The sequence below is a fragment of the Limulus polyphemus genome, unplaced genomic scaffold, assembly GCF_000517525.1.
Source record: "Limulus polyphemus unplaced genomic scaffold, Limulus_polyphemus-2.1.2 Scaffold1939, whole genome shotgun sequence".
Taxonomy (NCBI): Eukaryota; Metazoa; Arthropoda; class Merostomata; order Xiphosura; family Limulidae; genus Limulus; species Limulus polyphemus.
This window is the reverse complement of record NW_013667549.1, coordinates 180,007-195,949: the sequence shown is the minus strand read 5'-3', so window position 1 is coordinate 195,949 and position 15,943 is coordinate 180,007. Positions and strand designations below refer to the sequence as shown.

The following is a 15,943-nucleotide window of genomic DNA, read 5'->3' as shown; positions in this document are numbered from 1 at the left end:
GGCTATTTAAATATATTTACACATGGCTTGTGTATATCATATATATTATTCATACCCTCGGTGTATAGGACGCAAGCAGATTTTGACATCAAATTTTGGGGTAAAAAAGTGTGTCTTATACACCAAAAAATACGGTACTTAGATTTGACTGTCTTCTAGTGTGCACATTTTTGCTTGCCACTAGCCTTGAATTCACAAATTCCATGTGTATATCACATAGTTCAGCTGCATTTAAGCATGCAAATTAGCATGTGACCACCCTCCACTAATAGGAGTGTGACACACCCTCCTATCACTGCTGACTCACTCTATGCAGTTGAACCTAGTTTTCACTTCTCGATTTTGCACACCAGTGTTAAGACCTTGTGCTTGATTTTTTTTCTTTAGTGTATTTTGAAAATATTCAGTTACCAATTTTTGCATTTCAAAGTATTGTTTATAATCCACTATTGAGTTGGATTTCTTTATTTGATTGTGAATTCTATTTACTATTATGACTACAATGGCTAACAATGGTACCAGAGTTCAACAGCCCGTGACAAAGGCTGCAGGTGCAGTATTATTGGCAAAGGAAGTGTTGGCCGTAATTCGTCAGAAAATAGCTTATTTCATGCAGGAAGGAATCTTCCGATCTACAAGCAATTCTGCCATTACCTGTGTATTTCAATCAGGATGATGCAGACTTTGACAGCTCCCCCTTCCCCAATTTCATTGCTGTGCAGACACATTCTCAGCCTGTTGAAGCACCTAGACCTCAGTCACCATTTTTAGATTTAATATCACAGGTATGTTGTGTTTTATCTTTCTTACTTGTGTCAAATGATCCCTTCCCTTGCTTATTTACTACAGCATCTAGTCCTGAGAGTTTGATTTCCCCTTTTGCTTGATATTGGGGTCCATGCTGAACATTTTGCAGCACAATTACATGTGAGGGTTAGTATGCCATGCCCCCTATATACTACAGTGGCTCATGCACTTGCATATCATTGTTCAGCAAATTGTTGCTCGATAGGCAACAACTAAATTCACTTCTTCTCCTTGGGGTTTGGACTCCGATACCTTGCTCCCTTCTATAATAACTGTTGTCTGAGGCTTTCAGTTGTTCTTCAGAGGATTTTTCGGCTGAAGTCCATACCCACTCACTCACCAACTTGTCCACATTGTCTTTGTCTGCCCTTTCACTCTATATATGGCTCCTGTGATGCTGGGATCTCTTGGGTCAGGATGCTTTTTTGATATGTGCATCTCCTCCTCTCCCTGACTTCCTTGCAAGATCTTCATTCAGCCCCTTTTCTGAGATCTACAATCTTTGGTGGGCTCTCAGACACCGTGGAGTCTTGTGTTGAATCTGCTACTTTGCAAACTTCCCTATCTTCCCTTACTTCCCATTGTCTCAACTTCCTTCTTCTCCAGTTACTTTTTCCCATCCTCCTCTTTTCTCTCATTTACCATGTCCTCTTTCCTGGACCATGTCTACATGTTGTACCATTGTTCACCTATTCCATGCACAATGCCAGTGTTACTACCTTGTGGGAGCCAGGCTTGCTCATTTCTTAGAAGTGTGGGAGACTTTTACAAGTGACCCTTGGGTCATTTGAGTTTTGTCAGGTGGACACTCCCTCCTTTTCCTCACACCTCCTGTCTTTTCCTATGTCCCAGTTCCTTTCCTTCTTAAGAACCCATTTCCCAGCAGCATCTCACCACAGAAACGGTTCAAATTCTTCTAATCAAGGGTGCTATCAGACAGGGTACTTTTCCTAACTTTTTGTCATCCCTAAGAAGGCTTAGTCTCTCCCATCTGAATCACGTCCTCAACATGCTTTGGTTCACCATAGAATCCTAACTGCCTCTTAGATGGGTCTTTCTTCCAGGGCTTTGGATGACGAGTTTGATATGTCCAACACTTATCTTCACATCCCTGTTGCTCAGGTTTCATGTTGTTTTCTATGTTTTGTTCATGAGGATCATGTTTACCAATTCTATCATTTTATGAATGGCTGGTTCCATCCTTCACAGTCTTCCTCCTACACCCAAATTGGTAGGTCGGTATATTAAGGTGAAGAAGTCTGTTATTCACCCCACTCAATAGCTTGTTCATTTGGGGGTGTTTATCAACTCATATCTCAATTGAGCACATCCTTCTCCTCTTCATCTGCGATATGTGAAGTTTTTTAGTTCAGAAGGCACTTTCAGTGCCTTCTCTCCCTGTGTGAGAGGCTCTGTCGTTTTTGGGGGATTTGGGCATCACTGGAAGTACTTATCCTTCTGGACCATGCACACATGCATTCCTTGAAATGGGTATTACAAGTCCATTGGCACCTCATCAGGGATTCTCTGGACTTACAGATATTTCTTCCTGATTTCCTTCAGTTCAACTTCCTCTGGAGGTTAGACAGGGGCAACACAACATTGGGGGTATCTATTTCTTCTACCTGTCTGGTGCCTCATTGTCTGGATGGGGTGCTTGCTACTTTACACAGGAGATCTTTGGCCATTGGTCTCAGGAGGAGTTAGACATTCAGATCAACCTTTTGGTACTCCTTGCTGTTTGTTGGGCAGTGATTTATTTTCTGTCATCTCTGCAGGCCAAGACAGTTATGACTCATTCCATCCACTTGACAGTTGTCTCTTACATCATCAGTCAAAAGGGTACTCAATCCTGGTCCTTATGTTCCTGCACTCTAGATTTCCTATTCTGGGCTCACAGCCATTAAATTTGTTTGCTGGCTTGTCACATATCGGGTGCTTTCAATCTTGTCACTGATTGTCTGTCCTGTCAAGTTTCTACCACAAAATGGTCTCTCCACCCCCAGGTATTCTGATGGCTATGTTCTCAGCTGGATACTCTCCAACTGGGTGAATTTGCCTCTCTCTTGAATGCCTAGCTTCCTCTCTTTAGGCCCCTAGATCCACATCCTTTGGCTTTGACCATGGATGCATTCAGCCAGGATCAAAAGGACCTTTTCTTTATGCATACCCTAGCATCAGTTTTCTACCCCTAGTAAGTTATCTGATCCAATACATTCCATGTCAGGTCATTCTTGTGTCTCCTTTCTCTCCCTGTCCTGTCTCCAGGAACAACCTCCATTACCTCTCCTTCTTTCCTGGTCCCTCGTCTGGCAACCTCACTCAGTGGTGCTTCATATCTCCATTCCCACACTCTGGCTTCATGTGTAGCTTTTGTCTGGTATCTTGCAATGGGTTCCAGACTATCCACATATGTAGCATTTTTGTTGTCTCACTCTGTCCTTTCCTCATCTATGCCTGTGTGTCAACATAAATGGAGAATATTCCATCATTAGTCAATCCGGCATGGATTCTTCCTATCCTTTCCTTCCTCAGGTATCTATTTTTACATGATTGTCTGCCCTTTGCATCCACTGTAAGCTATAGGGTGGCTCTGTCATCTCTATCCTTCGTTTTCCTGTTTTGTCATGTGTTTTCCTCTCCACTTATTTCCTTTCCTTCCATATCCCATATTTATTCCCACTGTGATCCGGATTGTATCTTGTGTCAAATCTGTGCTTTACTGTGTTACGTGTCGTGCACAGCACCCTTATGTGGCTCTCATTCTCGTTTGTTTATCCATTGGAATCTGTCCATTTCTCATGATATTCTCTTATCATCCTTACCAGTTGGGTTCATCAAGTTATCTGTATTGCATATTCCTCTCTTTCTCTTGAATCATGCCAATTGTTCTGTGTATCATCCCATCTGATCTGTCACCACCCAATGCCCTTTGCTGCTCATTTCCTTCATTCTCTGGAGGAGATTACCCAGTCCAGCATGTGAATCACTCCACACACCTTAGTGTCATGCTACTTACACCATCTGGCAGTTTCCTGTTCAGCTGGATATCATCCTTCCTCTGGAGCCCTTCTCCATACGTTGGTCCAACTCTGAGTGGAGAAGTTATTTTGGTTTCATTTTTTAGGGGTCTGCTTCACATGTTATAGATTGACATTGGCATTTGGATTTTGTCTGATAGATGAGATATCCCCAATGCATTTGGGTGCTATTACCACAGACATTATCCATTATGACAACAAGTTGACAACCAAGATCGATAACAGTATTGAGATATATATATATATATTTTATGATTAACTGTTCAGGAGAGATACAGAGCATGACAGACAGATGTTTGACTATTATATATATATATAGATAATATTGATCTCATCATATTCATCATATACAAAAAATGTATACACACTGTTTTTTCAGGGCACAGAAACATATACTATTTCACATATTTTTATACTTTGTTAACAATTCAATCCTATAAGAGTCTTATGAAAGATCTTGTAGGTGATGTATAAGATGCTCTGTAATGAATTAAGACACACTGTGATATAAGATTCATTTATAGTACAATCTTATCATAAGTTTATACAAAATACTGCAAATGGTCCTACGGGAGCCCTTTTGAAAATTTAAGCACAAGTCCTATATAACACACAGTCGTATAGAATTTGTATTTGTATATGTGTATTTTCATAGTTTTATACAGAAAAAGCTTGTTATTACTCGCATAAAATATTCTAGTTCGAATTGAAACACTAATCTGATAGCATGGTTTACATACTGAATCTAGGCATCCTTAAATTTCTAAAGACTGCCACAGGCATAAGCCTGAAGTTTTGAACCCAAAATGCTCTACAACTTGTCTTATTCAGCTTATGCCATTCTATAGGATTTTATTTTTTTTCTTTTCGGTTTATTTTTACATCACACAGGAGTGAAATTTTGAACCCATTAATATTCTATCAAATTTATCCTATATACTTTTTATGACATTGTTTCAGATTGATGGTTGAACCCAATAATGCTGTCATTTCCAAATTCTGTAAGAGTATAACTATAGTTTTTTAGGCTGATCTCTAAAGATTTGTATAACATTTTTGTAAGGGAAAGTTTCAGTTGTTGTCAGAATATTTCAAATTTCTCTTTATAGAAACCCTGCAGTGGCTGACATATCTTAACAGTGCATCCTCAGATGATATAAAAATATCAAAAACAACAAATTTATTTCCATGTACTTAACTGATGGTAAATCAATTCTCTCTCTAGTTTCAACAAAAGTGACTAGATAATTCTACATAAACAAAACAAGTACATTTTTAGCTGTCACATCTTCCCTGTGAGCAGCAGTAATCTTGATTATTTAGTTTTCGAATTACTGTTACAATTACCATGTTTTATATTTTGTACTACATGAGGATAGTTCAGTGTATTATAACATATAGGTAGTAGTGCTTTCCATATTTAAGTTATTTGCATTGACCTTACGCTGGTATATCAACCAATAAATTATGTATTGAAAACCATATCAATAGAAATTCAAAATCCTGAAGCGTATCAATCTTTTCAACTTGATGAATAGTAGAAAATTACTGAAACCTTTTCCTCTTTATTTGAAAAAATACATTATTTTGGTATTTATAGTATAGATGTGTGATTATTTGCTTTATCTTTTAACACAGAATTTATTTTTTATAATTTTTGTTTCGCTTTATATGATCATCTATATCGAAATGAGTTATATAGACTTGCATTAAATTGCCTATCTTACAAAACCATCAGAAATTCTGATACGACACTTTGCAGACGAAAGAAAGTCGACTGTCCACAGTTGAGTTTTAAAAAAATGTGACATAACTTTGAACAAAAGAAATATTGAAAGTTTTCTATCTAATATTAACAGATGAAATAATTTTATATAATGATATTTATTTTTTCACTCTTTAAATATGATAAATGCTCTTCTTGTTAATAAAAATAACATTTTTACTTTGATACAGAAATGGGTATTACACATTTGTTTTACATTATATACAGTTCTCTACTGTACTGAACTGAGTATAGGTGGAGACCAGTTTGGAGCTTACTTGCAATATTTGTTAAGTTCTATAAGGAATCTCACTCTAATAAGATAATTGAATACTTTTTAAGTCTGAAATGAATGCTCAGTTTCTAGTTTAAAATGATCAAGTATTGCTGTTTATATTTACCTTTATAAATGCTTTATGCTGGCCATTATGCATGTTACATAATAGGTAGGTATGCATCTGTAGATCACTAAGATTGGTGCATATTTTGAATACAATTCAGAAGTGATATGTGTATACAAGGTTTATATAATTTAATGATCAAGACATCAATCCATTTATAAACAAGAGCCCAATGACACAAAATAATTTTTTAAGAAGTTTACATGACTTTCATTTGTGAAATTAAAAAGTTAATATAAAGTGATCACATGTCAAAGAATTTTCTTATAAACTTTGAATTATTGTAGGATCTGAGATATGAAGAAAAGATTAGTTGCCAAGCTATGTTTCAGTTACAGTTAAAACACAAATCATTTCATAATACCTAAAATACTTTTTTTATCAATATCTAGCCAAACGTCTTGGGGAAAAATGTGACAGTAATGAGCAGTGCATCTTTGTCAACCAAAATTCTGCCTGTTCTGTGGAGAAACATATATGTGTGTGTTGCAAGAGTTTCATGTGGTCTGATGTGCTAAAAAGATGTGTTAAGAAAGGTAAGAATTTTAGAATTTTTTGTGTTCTTTAGATATATGAAAAGTTAGTTAAACTCTTTTCTGTACCCAAGGCACATAAAACCAATGCTTTTGAACTGTGGCTGCCACAAGTGAATGAGAATGGTGACTCATTCCACCTTGACAGAATGTCAGTCCAATGCAGGTTAACTCCCACCTAAGAGTTAGGTACCCATCATACAGATGGGTAGACTGGAACAAGTGGGGTAAAGTAGGCCTTTCATGGTGATTAAACATTTCATTGTGGTGCCAATTATTTTCTCCCATTTTATTTGTGCATGGGGATGTGCTAAATAGAACTTGAATCTCGAATAGTTCTGGACTCTTGGAAGTCTGGAACTATTTTCACATTATCTGAGTCCAAAATCAAACTTTGTTTCCAGGAGTTTAATGTCAGATTCAACACTTCATGTTTTTTCAGGAATGAAGCACAGTGGTTGTAGAACATGTTACTAATTTTGTGCCATTTTGTTTTTCTTCTTTCTCTCAATTCAACTAATCAGTGAGGGGGTTTAGACTTGGACGGGACCAAAGGCAGTGAGTTCAAGCAATACTATCAAATGGTTGTTGATATCATGTGATTGTTAGCATGCATTCCTTGCTGTGAAAGTAAATAAATATTGCCTCCATTTCCTGGTACAAACTGTAGTGAAGTTAGGTTAGGAACACCAAAAGGCCTTTGCTTATCATTGTACAGTGATGTAGTGATGAGAAGACTAGACATATTTTGAAACAACGTGCTTGGACTATTGATATTGCAATGATTATTTTGATTTTACTTTCATTCATTTCAAGAAACCAGGAACATTGAGAGCCAGCATGGGCCCCGGGGCAAACATCCTCGCCAGGCCCCCTCTCTCTCTCTTTTTTAACATTTTCAAGAATTCATTAAAAAGAAAATCCTAAATTAGGACAGCAACGAGCTCATAAACTAGACAAAATCATAGCAGCAGCCATTTTTACCTCACAGTATAAGCGTAAAAACGTTAATAAAGTAACAACAAATATCTATTAAATCTATAAAGTAACAACAAATATCTATTAAATCTATAATGTAACAACAAATATCTACTAAATTGGCATAACCAGGTTTCATTTGCCCTGTCTTTCAATTTTGTTACATGAACTTACAATATGCAATAGATTGTAAATTACTGTTGTTTTGATTATATGATTCATAAACTGTGTAATCAAAATTTATTAATACTTAGCAGCACATATTGTAATTATTATACATGTATAATAAGTTATAGTTATTTTTCATAATTTCAAAATATTGCATATGTTAATAACAGTTTACCTTATACCAAGCTAAAGCTACAATTTCATTTAAACTTAAGGTGGGCACAAAGGTATATATAGGTATATGTATATATATTATAAGTTAGGTACTTTGATATACTAATTGCAAAATAAGAAAATTGTTTATAAACATGTTGAACTTCAAACCATTTCAGACCTACTTTATTATTTTGATCTTATACATCTGACAAGATTTGTTAAAAAAAGCTGAATGTCTAAATGCATCTTCTGCTCTTTACTTCAGACAAGCTTTGTACTTTAATTATGAATTTATAAAATAAAAAAATATATATTAAACTCTACTTTTTTTTTATGTTTTAATGTTCTTGTAGTTTCATTTGAAAGCCAAAACTGTGATGATTATTTAAAGTAATTAACACTTACTAAAAAACTGTTTTGAAGTACTTTTTTTTATTCTTTTTTCCACAATTTATTCTTGCATTATGTTGTTAGCTTTTCTATAAATCTCAGAAGTGCAGCTCCTGTTACATTAATTACTTAAGTTTTCTAAAGTTTAAGATGCTTTGGATATTACTTTTTGTTTTAAATATTAAAAATAAAAATTACTAATTCAATTTTGGACAGTATAATTTTAATGTTTTTTAACTTTTAAATTGTTGTCTTATGATCGTATTTCATATTAAATTTAACTAATAAGTTTGTAATGAATTAGCTCAATTTATATTTCAGCTCTCTGAATTCTGCAGATTTATTACTTTTTTAGTATCAATTATACATTTAAGTTTATGTATGTATTAAGAAATTACTCATGATTTTTTTCAACAATTCTGTTAACTTTTCTGTAGTTACTATCACTGAGCTTTTATAATATTTCAATCCAGACATTTTCTTCTTGAAATATTTTTATCTGTCATGTGCTTGTTATCATATTTATACTTTACTGAATGGTCATATATTCAACTTCATAGTTACTCTGATAGATTGTTCATTGTATATTTTTTGTTGTCTTGCCAGATAACAAGCTGTTCATGTCAGCTGCTAAGTGAATTCATGAGAGAATAAAGAGAAATATTTGAAATGTTTGCATTTATGTCACATTATAATCATGTTATAATTTTAATTAATCTATCACAATAGATACATACTGAGATAGCACATTCTATTTTTATTTTATTTATGATTTTGTTTACCATCCATTTGCTATTCCTTCTATCATTTAGATGAATTTTTAAGTTATATTAAAGCACTTACTCACCTTTATCTAGAGCACATTGATTTTGAGTATATTTTTATTATGAAACGGACACAAGCTTCCCCTAGCAGTAATGTACAGATATTAATGTTGTGAAAGATTATATAGATTTATGGTAATAGCTAGTCACATGAGATGTAACCTCTTGGTCTAACCATTAAATAAAAAACCTTCCTTGATCTTAAAAAGAAGTTAGTTCACAAGATATAGTTAGAAGGAATTATTGCTAGTTAATTGTTATTCAGTATTGATATTGAGAAGTGGTTTAATTTTGGAATATTGTTTTCTTGGGAATATTGAAATGAATAGCATTGAGATGTATATTGTATTAACATTTGTTTCAAGTCCTGGCCAGGCACAGGTTTACTAACTGTTTTTTGTAAGTGATAAAACTTTTCATCTAGTTGTTTGAAAGTTTTTTTGTGGACTTTTGTTGTTAGATTTTAATAAATTGTATTTTGTTCAGTCCTGGTTGTAGCGACCTTTTGTTTTAGTCTGTTACAATGTGATTATGCTGCATGTATCTAGTTATTCTGCCTCCCACAGAATATTCATTTTATTGAAATAAAAATTAAAAGCATGGGCACAAGTTGTAACAGTGGGAATGCACTGAGTAAATTAATATGAATGATCATTTTATATATTTGTCTAATATGTAATGTTTTATTTGTCAGTCATTGCAGAAAGGACACAAAATGCAAGTGTTTCAAAATTCCTGTAGTTGCTTCGAATGATTAATCTTTTCAGTAGCTTACTATTAAAACAATGTAGTGCAAATAAATGTCAGTAATATTTTTAATAAAGATACATGCAGCTTTAAAGAAACAAGAATAGTGAAAATTTTTAATTTAAAAAGGGGAATAGGAATCGTAAAAAAAAAGTACCGAAACAAGTTGAACCAAAATGCAAATATTATATTTTCAAGCCTACAATTAGGGGCTCTTAAAAAGAGTAAGCAAACAAGGCTGGAAATAGTGTCTACAGTATTTTCGCAAGCTACAAATCCCTATTTTGACTCCATGTCTACAGTACTTATTAATTTTAGTGAAACATAGTTGCAGAAATCCACGTACAAACAGCAAACTCGAGTAACAATGAACAACAAATGACTCGAGTAACAAGTAACCTTTCACAATGCAGGAAAACACTGGAGTTTTTGGAGGTAGAAAGTGAAGGACTTACAAAATTTCCCAGCACGACAAAATTAAGGAGGTCAAATTAAGTTTAAAACTACTCTCTCAGTTTTTTGCAAACTTCTTGTGTGATTCCACATTACAGTAGAGATCACTTGCAATAATTTTATGATAGAGTAATAATAGGGATTTGTAGCTTGAGCAAACTGTCAGCAGCAAATCTCCAGCCTTGTTTGTTTACTTTTTTGTGTCCCTTATTTTTAGTATTAAATTCTCAGTTTTTAATTATCTTGTATATTGGCTTTTTTAAAGCACAGCTATGGGCAAATATATGCCTAGATTAAGACTCAACCCCCACTAAGCACGTATAAAACTTTACCAGTAGAAAGGCAGCATTTTCAAACAAAACATATACATTTAAAGCTTCATTTTAAATAAAACTTTGTGTCTTTTATAGTAATTATTTACTGAGCCAAGTGGTTTTGTGCCTGAGGTTTTGTGTAAACACATGTTTAACACACATCAAGTATAAAAGCAGCAGCTCAGACCAATATCTCATCTATTATGTATTTATAACCACATAAATCAACTTTCAGTGCAAAATGATCAACTTTTAATTAAATAGGTCACAGAAATTTGCAGTGCTTCATTTTGTATTTCTGTCTAGTTTTTGGTGAAAAATACTCAGCCAGTTTTGCTGTAGGCTTGTGAAACAATAATGATTTGAACAAATGTGAAAATTTTGATTTTGTCTACAATTGTGAAATTGCTTATTTTGCATATTATCATTGTTTGGGTGATCTTAACTATTGAAAGGAAGGTTTTGATTGTTGTTTCAACAATAAGTCTGCTTTTTAAGGTGGTTTTTACCTGAATTTTCTATTAGATAAAATCATAAATAATGTTCAACGTTAAACTGGTACACAGTTAAAAACATTTTATTTAGGCCTATCTATGCCCTTCAAAAAGTTGACGACTCTACATGTTTCGACATTACAACGTCATCCTCAGGAATGAATTACAAGACAATCACTTCCGAGGATGATGTTACAACGTCAAAACATGTAGAGTCGTCAACTTTTTTGAAGGGCATAGATAGGCCTCAATAAAATGTTTTAACTGTGTACTAGTTTAACATTGAATATTATTTGTGATTTTAACTTTATACACAAGTGCCAAAATACTATAATTATGTTCTATTAGAGTTTTGAGCAAATTCCTGTGTGATCCCTATTATGAACCACTATCACGAGTCTTGATGTACCACAACAAATGTTGTTTTAGGATTAGTCTAAGTACTTGTTTTTTGAAACTGTGATGAAAAAAACTGTTCTATAGTGAGCAATAAAAACCACTTCTGATAAAAGTCTTTGTGGTTGCAGCATTTATTCATTATCATGTGCATTAATTATGAAATTCTTATTTCATACTTTAGAGGTACTTTAAAATTTTAATTATTTTATTAAAGCCTTGAATAATCAGAGCTAATGTTTTTTGCTATAAATAATCTTGGCCTTTGTTTAGTGATAGTTGTGGAATGTTATAAAAAATAGAATACCATTTATTTTATACTTTGATAAATACAACACACAATTAAGGAAGAATCACATTGAAAATGTTGAAATACTTTGTTTACAGGGGAATTAGAGTTTTCTGATAAATGCTCAGAAAATGATGATTGTGCTTTAAAGTTCTGTAACAAGAACAACAGGTGTTCTTGTCCTGACAATGCCAGACTCGAGATCAGTGCTGAACTTGGAAAATCTGAATGCGTAGAAGACAACAAAAGAGGTAAACACTGCTTTCAACAAAGCATATTATGAATAATACTTACTACACATTTTCACCGATAGTTACCCATTTTTAATATCTAGTATCTCAGCAGCTGAATGTCACAGCTAGTAATCCTGTTTTAAAAGCTAACTTAAAAACTAGAGCTCTTTGATCAGTGATTTCTACAGAGTATTTCAGATATTAAATTATGCTGAGGTTTGTGGTATATAGATCTATGTTGGTGATATAACCATAATTGAAGGTTTAATTAACTGTGTGGGATTTTAGTGTAAATGTTGACTAAAGGAATTTATTCTAATAGTGTTTCTGTAAAATGTTGAAACATTTGAATAAGATATTTAGAATAAAGTTTAAATTTAAGATAAAGAGAATTGATGAGAAGTTTTGGCAGGGCAGTAATATTAGCACACTTGATCACTTTTGCTTTGAAAGTTACATATGTGGTTAATAAGTGTAAGGAGACATCACAAGATCAGACTGCTTAATTAATAGCCAAACATACATTTTAAGCTAGAAATTTGAAATACAGTGTTGATTATATTATATTAGAATGATTTTGAATATTTAAGTAAACAAGTCATGTGACAACTACAGCTGATATAAAGCTGCCTTGGAATGGCATGTAATTTTGTAGCTAGTGTGATGCTACCAGAAACTGACCATGTTTTGGAAGGGTATGTAAAAGTCCCTTTTGATTCAAAATATTCGTACTATCAAATCATAAAGATGTGTTCAGATTAGGTATTTAGAATTTTTACGATGAGGGGACATACTTTTAATTTAATGACTTTGGAGAACAAAGGAATATGGATTAACCTGGTTTAACAAAAAAGATTCATACGACAAGTCATATCCCAGCCATGGTAAACAAAATGTGGCATCTTTTAACTGGTCAAAATCCATGAACATAAAGATTAGTGACAAAAGCCATATATATGCTCCATGCAACGATAAGCAACATTATCAAGTATAGTACAAAGGTTTTCAAACTTGGAGACAAGAAAGTTTAGATTGTCCATTCTTTATTTTAAGTCACAAACAGTCTACTTACATGATGTATTAATGTTTTCTTTCATTTAGAATTAGTCCCCCAGTGCGACAGTGGTAAGATTTACAATGCTAAAATCAGGGGTTCGATTTCCTTTGGTGGACACAGCAGATAGCCTGACGTAACTTGTTATAGCAAACCACATATACTCATTTAGAATTATTAAATGAAACTAAATCATTTGGTTTACTGTTGACATGCATACGTTTTAGCAAACATTAAATCTAAATGCTATTGTTGTATGTTATTCATATCATCAAACAAGATTAATTTGCATATCTATTAACACAAATTATTCAGATAATATTAAAAGAACTAGAATGTTTATGGGGTGTATATGTACGTATATACTTGCATCTATTTGTTATGCTAAAGTCAGAGTTATAATTATAAACTGCTTGTAGTTTGCAAATCCCCCACATTCTGACTTTTCAATAACCTTTTTTATTGCATGTATATCTTTAAGGTCACGTTTATTTAAGAGTAAGTGTAACTAGTTTACAGTTATTGTCAAGTAAAGTCAATTGTGAGTGTTAATTTTTTGCTGTCTTAAAGTTAGTTGCAGATTTTAGATTAAAACTTTGATATAGTAATAAGTAACTGATATTCTGCCAAAACGTTAATAACCTTTAATAGCAAATTTACTGCTGAGCTTGCTTGATTGTATTGTAGCATGCATTAATTCTGTTGATAAGAAGATGCTACTGGATAAATTATGTCCATTATGAACCTTACAAAAAATATCAGAATAATTTGAATTGACAGATATAGCACACTTACTTAATGTGCATGTGTTCCAGTACATTTGATAGACATTTTAATATTTACTTAGTATTTCATGCTAAATTACTGTAACTATCTTGTAATAAAATGATTTTATGTCTTCCATGTGTGACAAGGACAGGTAAACTGAGTCTTTCAATACCTAGTTTTTTGTCCCAAAATGTTATGTAAAATATATCATCAAATGAAAATATATTTTGAGTGTACATGTGGGTAACCTCTACAAATAAGCTTAGGCTGTTTTTTCTTTTTTTTCACATATTGTATATATTTATATAAGGTACAAATAGTTTAAGGCTACACTGGTTTCAACACAAGATGATTAACATCCCAAATATATTCAAATATGAAAGCACATAAGTTCAAATTCGCTGCTGTAACTTGCCTTAGTTGAGAGTTGTTAGTCATTGAAATTACCTTATTTTAAATAAGTCCAATGATAGTAGTCAAGATATGAGAGTTGGTAGCTTATCAGCAGTATCACTTCAATAAGTTTCAGTTTTCTTTTCATGTTTTATGCTGTAAGTGTTACAGTGTTATTCAAATATAAGGTTTATCATATGAATAAGTGTTGAAAATGCCACTGTGTAAAGTTTAGATGAGATCATTCATACTTTATTGTAATCTTCATCAAAGCCAGTAGTGACATATTTCAGGAACATAGGATTAACATTTGTAGTAAAATTGTTACATTGCAAATGTTTTTTCTTTCTCATTCCTGCTAATATTTTCAATATAGAGGTGTGTAAAAATAGCATTTCAGATCTATTTTTGTTACTGCCAGGTGTTTTCAGTACTAGAACTTGAAGGCTAGGTTGGACAGTGACTTGTGAGATAAAAATATCTAAAATGCTGTTTTTTATGCATTTCTGTTGTGAAATGCATAATTGATAAATTAAGAGGAATATGAAAAAAATCATCTACAATCTAATGTGATTTGTATCATAAAGATTGGATATACTGTTGAACAATTAATGCTTTGCTAGCTTTTGACGTTGGAAGCGATAATGTTAAACTTTTATGCTCCATATATGAATGTGGTTTCAAATCATTACGTTTTGTCTCTCATTATTCAGCGACAAATTTGGAAATTGGACAAATGGGCCATGGGCATTGACATGTGTGAGATGAAGGAGTGATCTGAAATGCTAATTTTACACATTTCAGATTTTAAATTCATAAAAGATAAATTAAGAAAAGTGTAGAAGAAATATATGTAGTTCTGTTGTTTGCACTATTTTACTGATTTTCAATATTCAAACTGTAATTTTATAATTCTGAGACAATACTCACTTTTACACACAGGAAACTAGAATCTCCATGTGTCTGCCTTAGAGACTTGCATACCAACAGCTTTCAGGCAACTCCCACCTACTATCTCTAGATTCCTTGCAAAAGCCTTCCACCAATGGGAAAGCAACACAGCATCCCTGCACTCTAACTCCCTCTATGCTTTTGCACTCGTGAATTTTCATTCCTTTCCTCAGTATTGAACACATCAAATGTTGTTTTTCTTTGTAAAGTTTAAGAGGTCTGGGATGCTTAGGGAATTTAATTTCTTTCCTTTTTCTTCAAGCTATGAACATTCTAATTCATGAAACGTCTGTGTGTCTGGTTTTTTGGAGGCCAGATTCTTTACAGTAGGTGTCTGTGACTTGTTGATGATAAATGAATGGACATCACACACTCCACATTTTATAATAATATATATATTCAAAACAAGTAAAATGTATATACAAAAATTTGTTACACTATTGGTTATCACAGTTCTATCCAGAGCTTTAAATATTTCTCTTTTTTTTCCGTCAAAATCCACAAAGTTGGGTTTAATTACTTTAGAACATCCTTTGACAAGACAAATTATTATCTTCTACTCCGTTATTACAATATAAGGCTGTGATACTTACTTTAAAATCATCATTATAACTGTTGGTTACCACAGTTGTATCCAGAGCTTTAAATAATTGTCTCCTTTTCGTCAAAGTCCACACATGTGGGTTCAGTTACTTCAGAACACCCTTTGACAAGGCAGGTTATTTTTCTATATCTCTATATTCTCCTGAAGAAGAATATTCAACTATTCAAAGAGCTTGAGTTTTGGG

General features: G+C 33.2%; 1 protein-coding gene across 6 annotated transcripts in view; it reads left to right on the top strand.

The window, feature by feature from the left end:
• Positions 1 to 15,943, top strand: part of LOC111087267 — a 60,478-nt gene that overhangs the window by 29,438 nt on the left and 15,097 nt on the right. For all 6 annotated transcript variants that reach the window (XM_022393316.1, XM_022393318.1, XM_022393315.1 and 3 more), the window contains 2 exons: positions 6,407 to 6,550; positions 11,855 to 12,007. In XM_022393316.1, the coding sequence (XP_022249024.1) occupies positions 6,407 to 6,550; positions 11,855 to 12,007 (297 nt within the window). The remainder of the gene's footprint in view (positions 1 to 6,406; positions 6,551 to 11,854; positions 12,008 to 15,943) is intronic.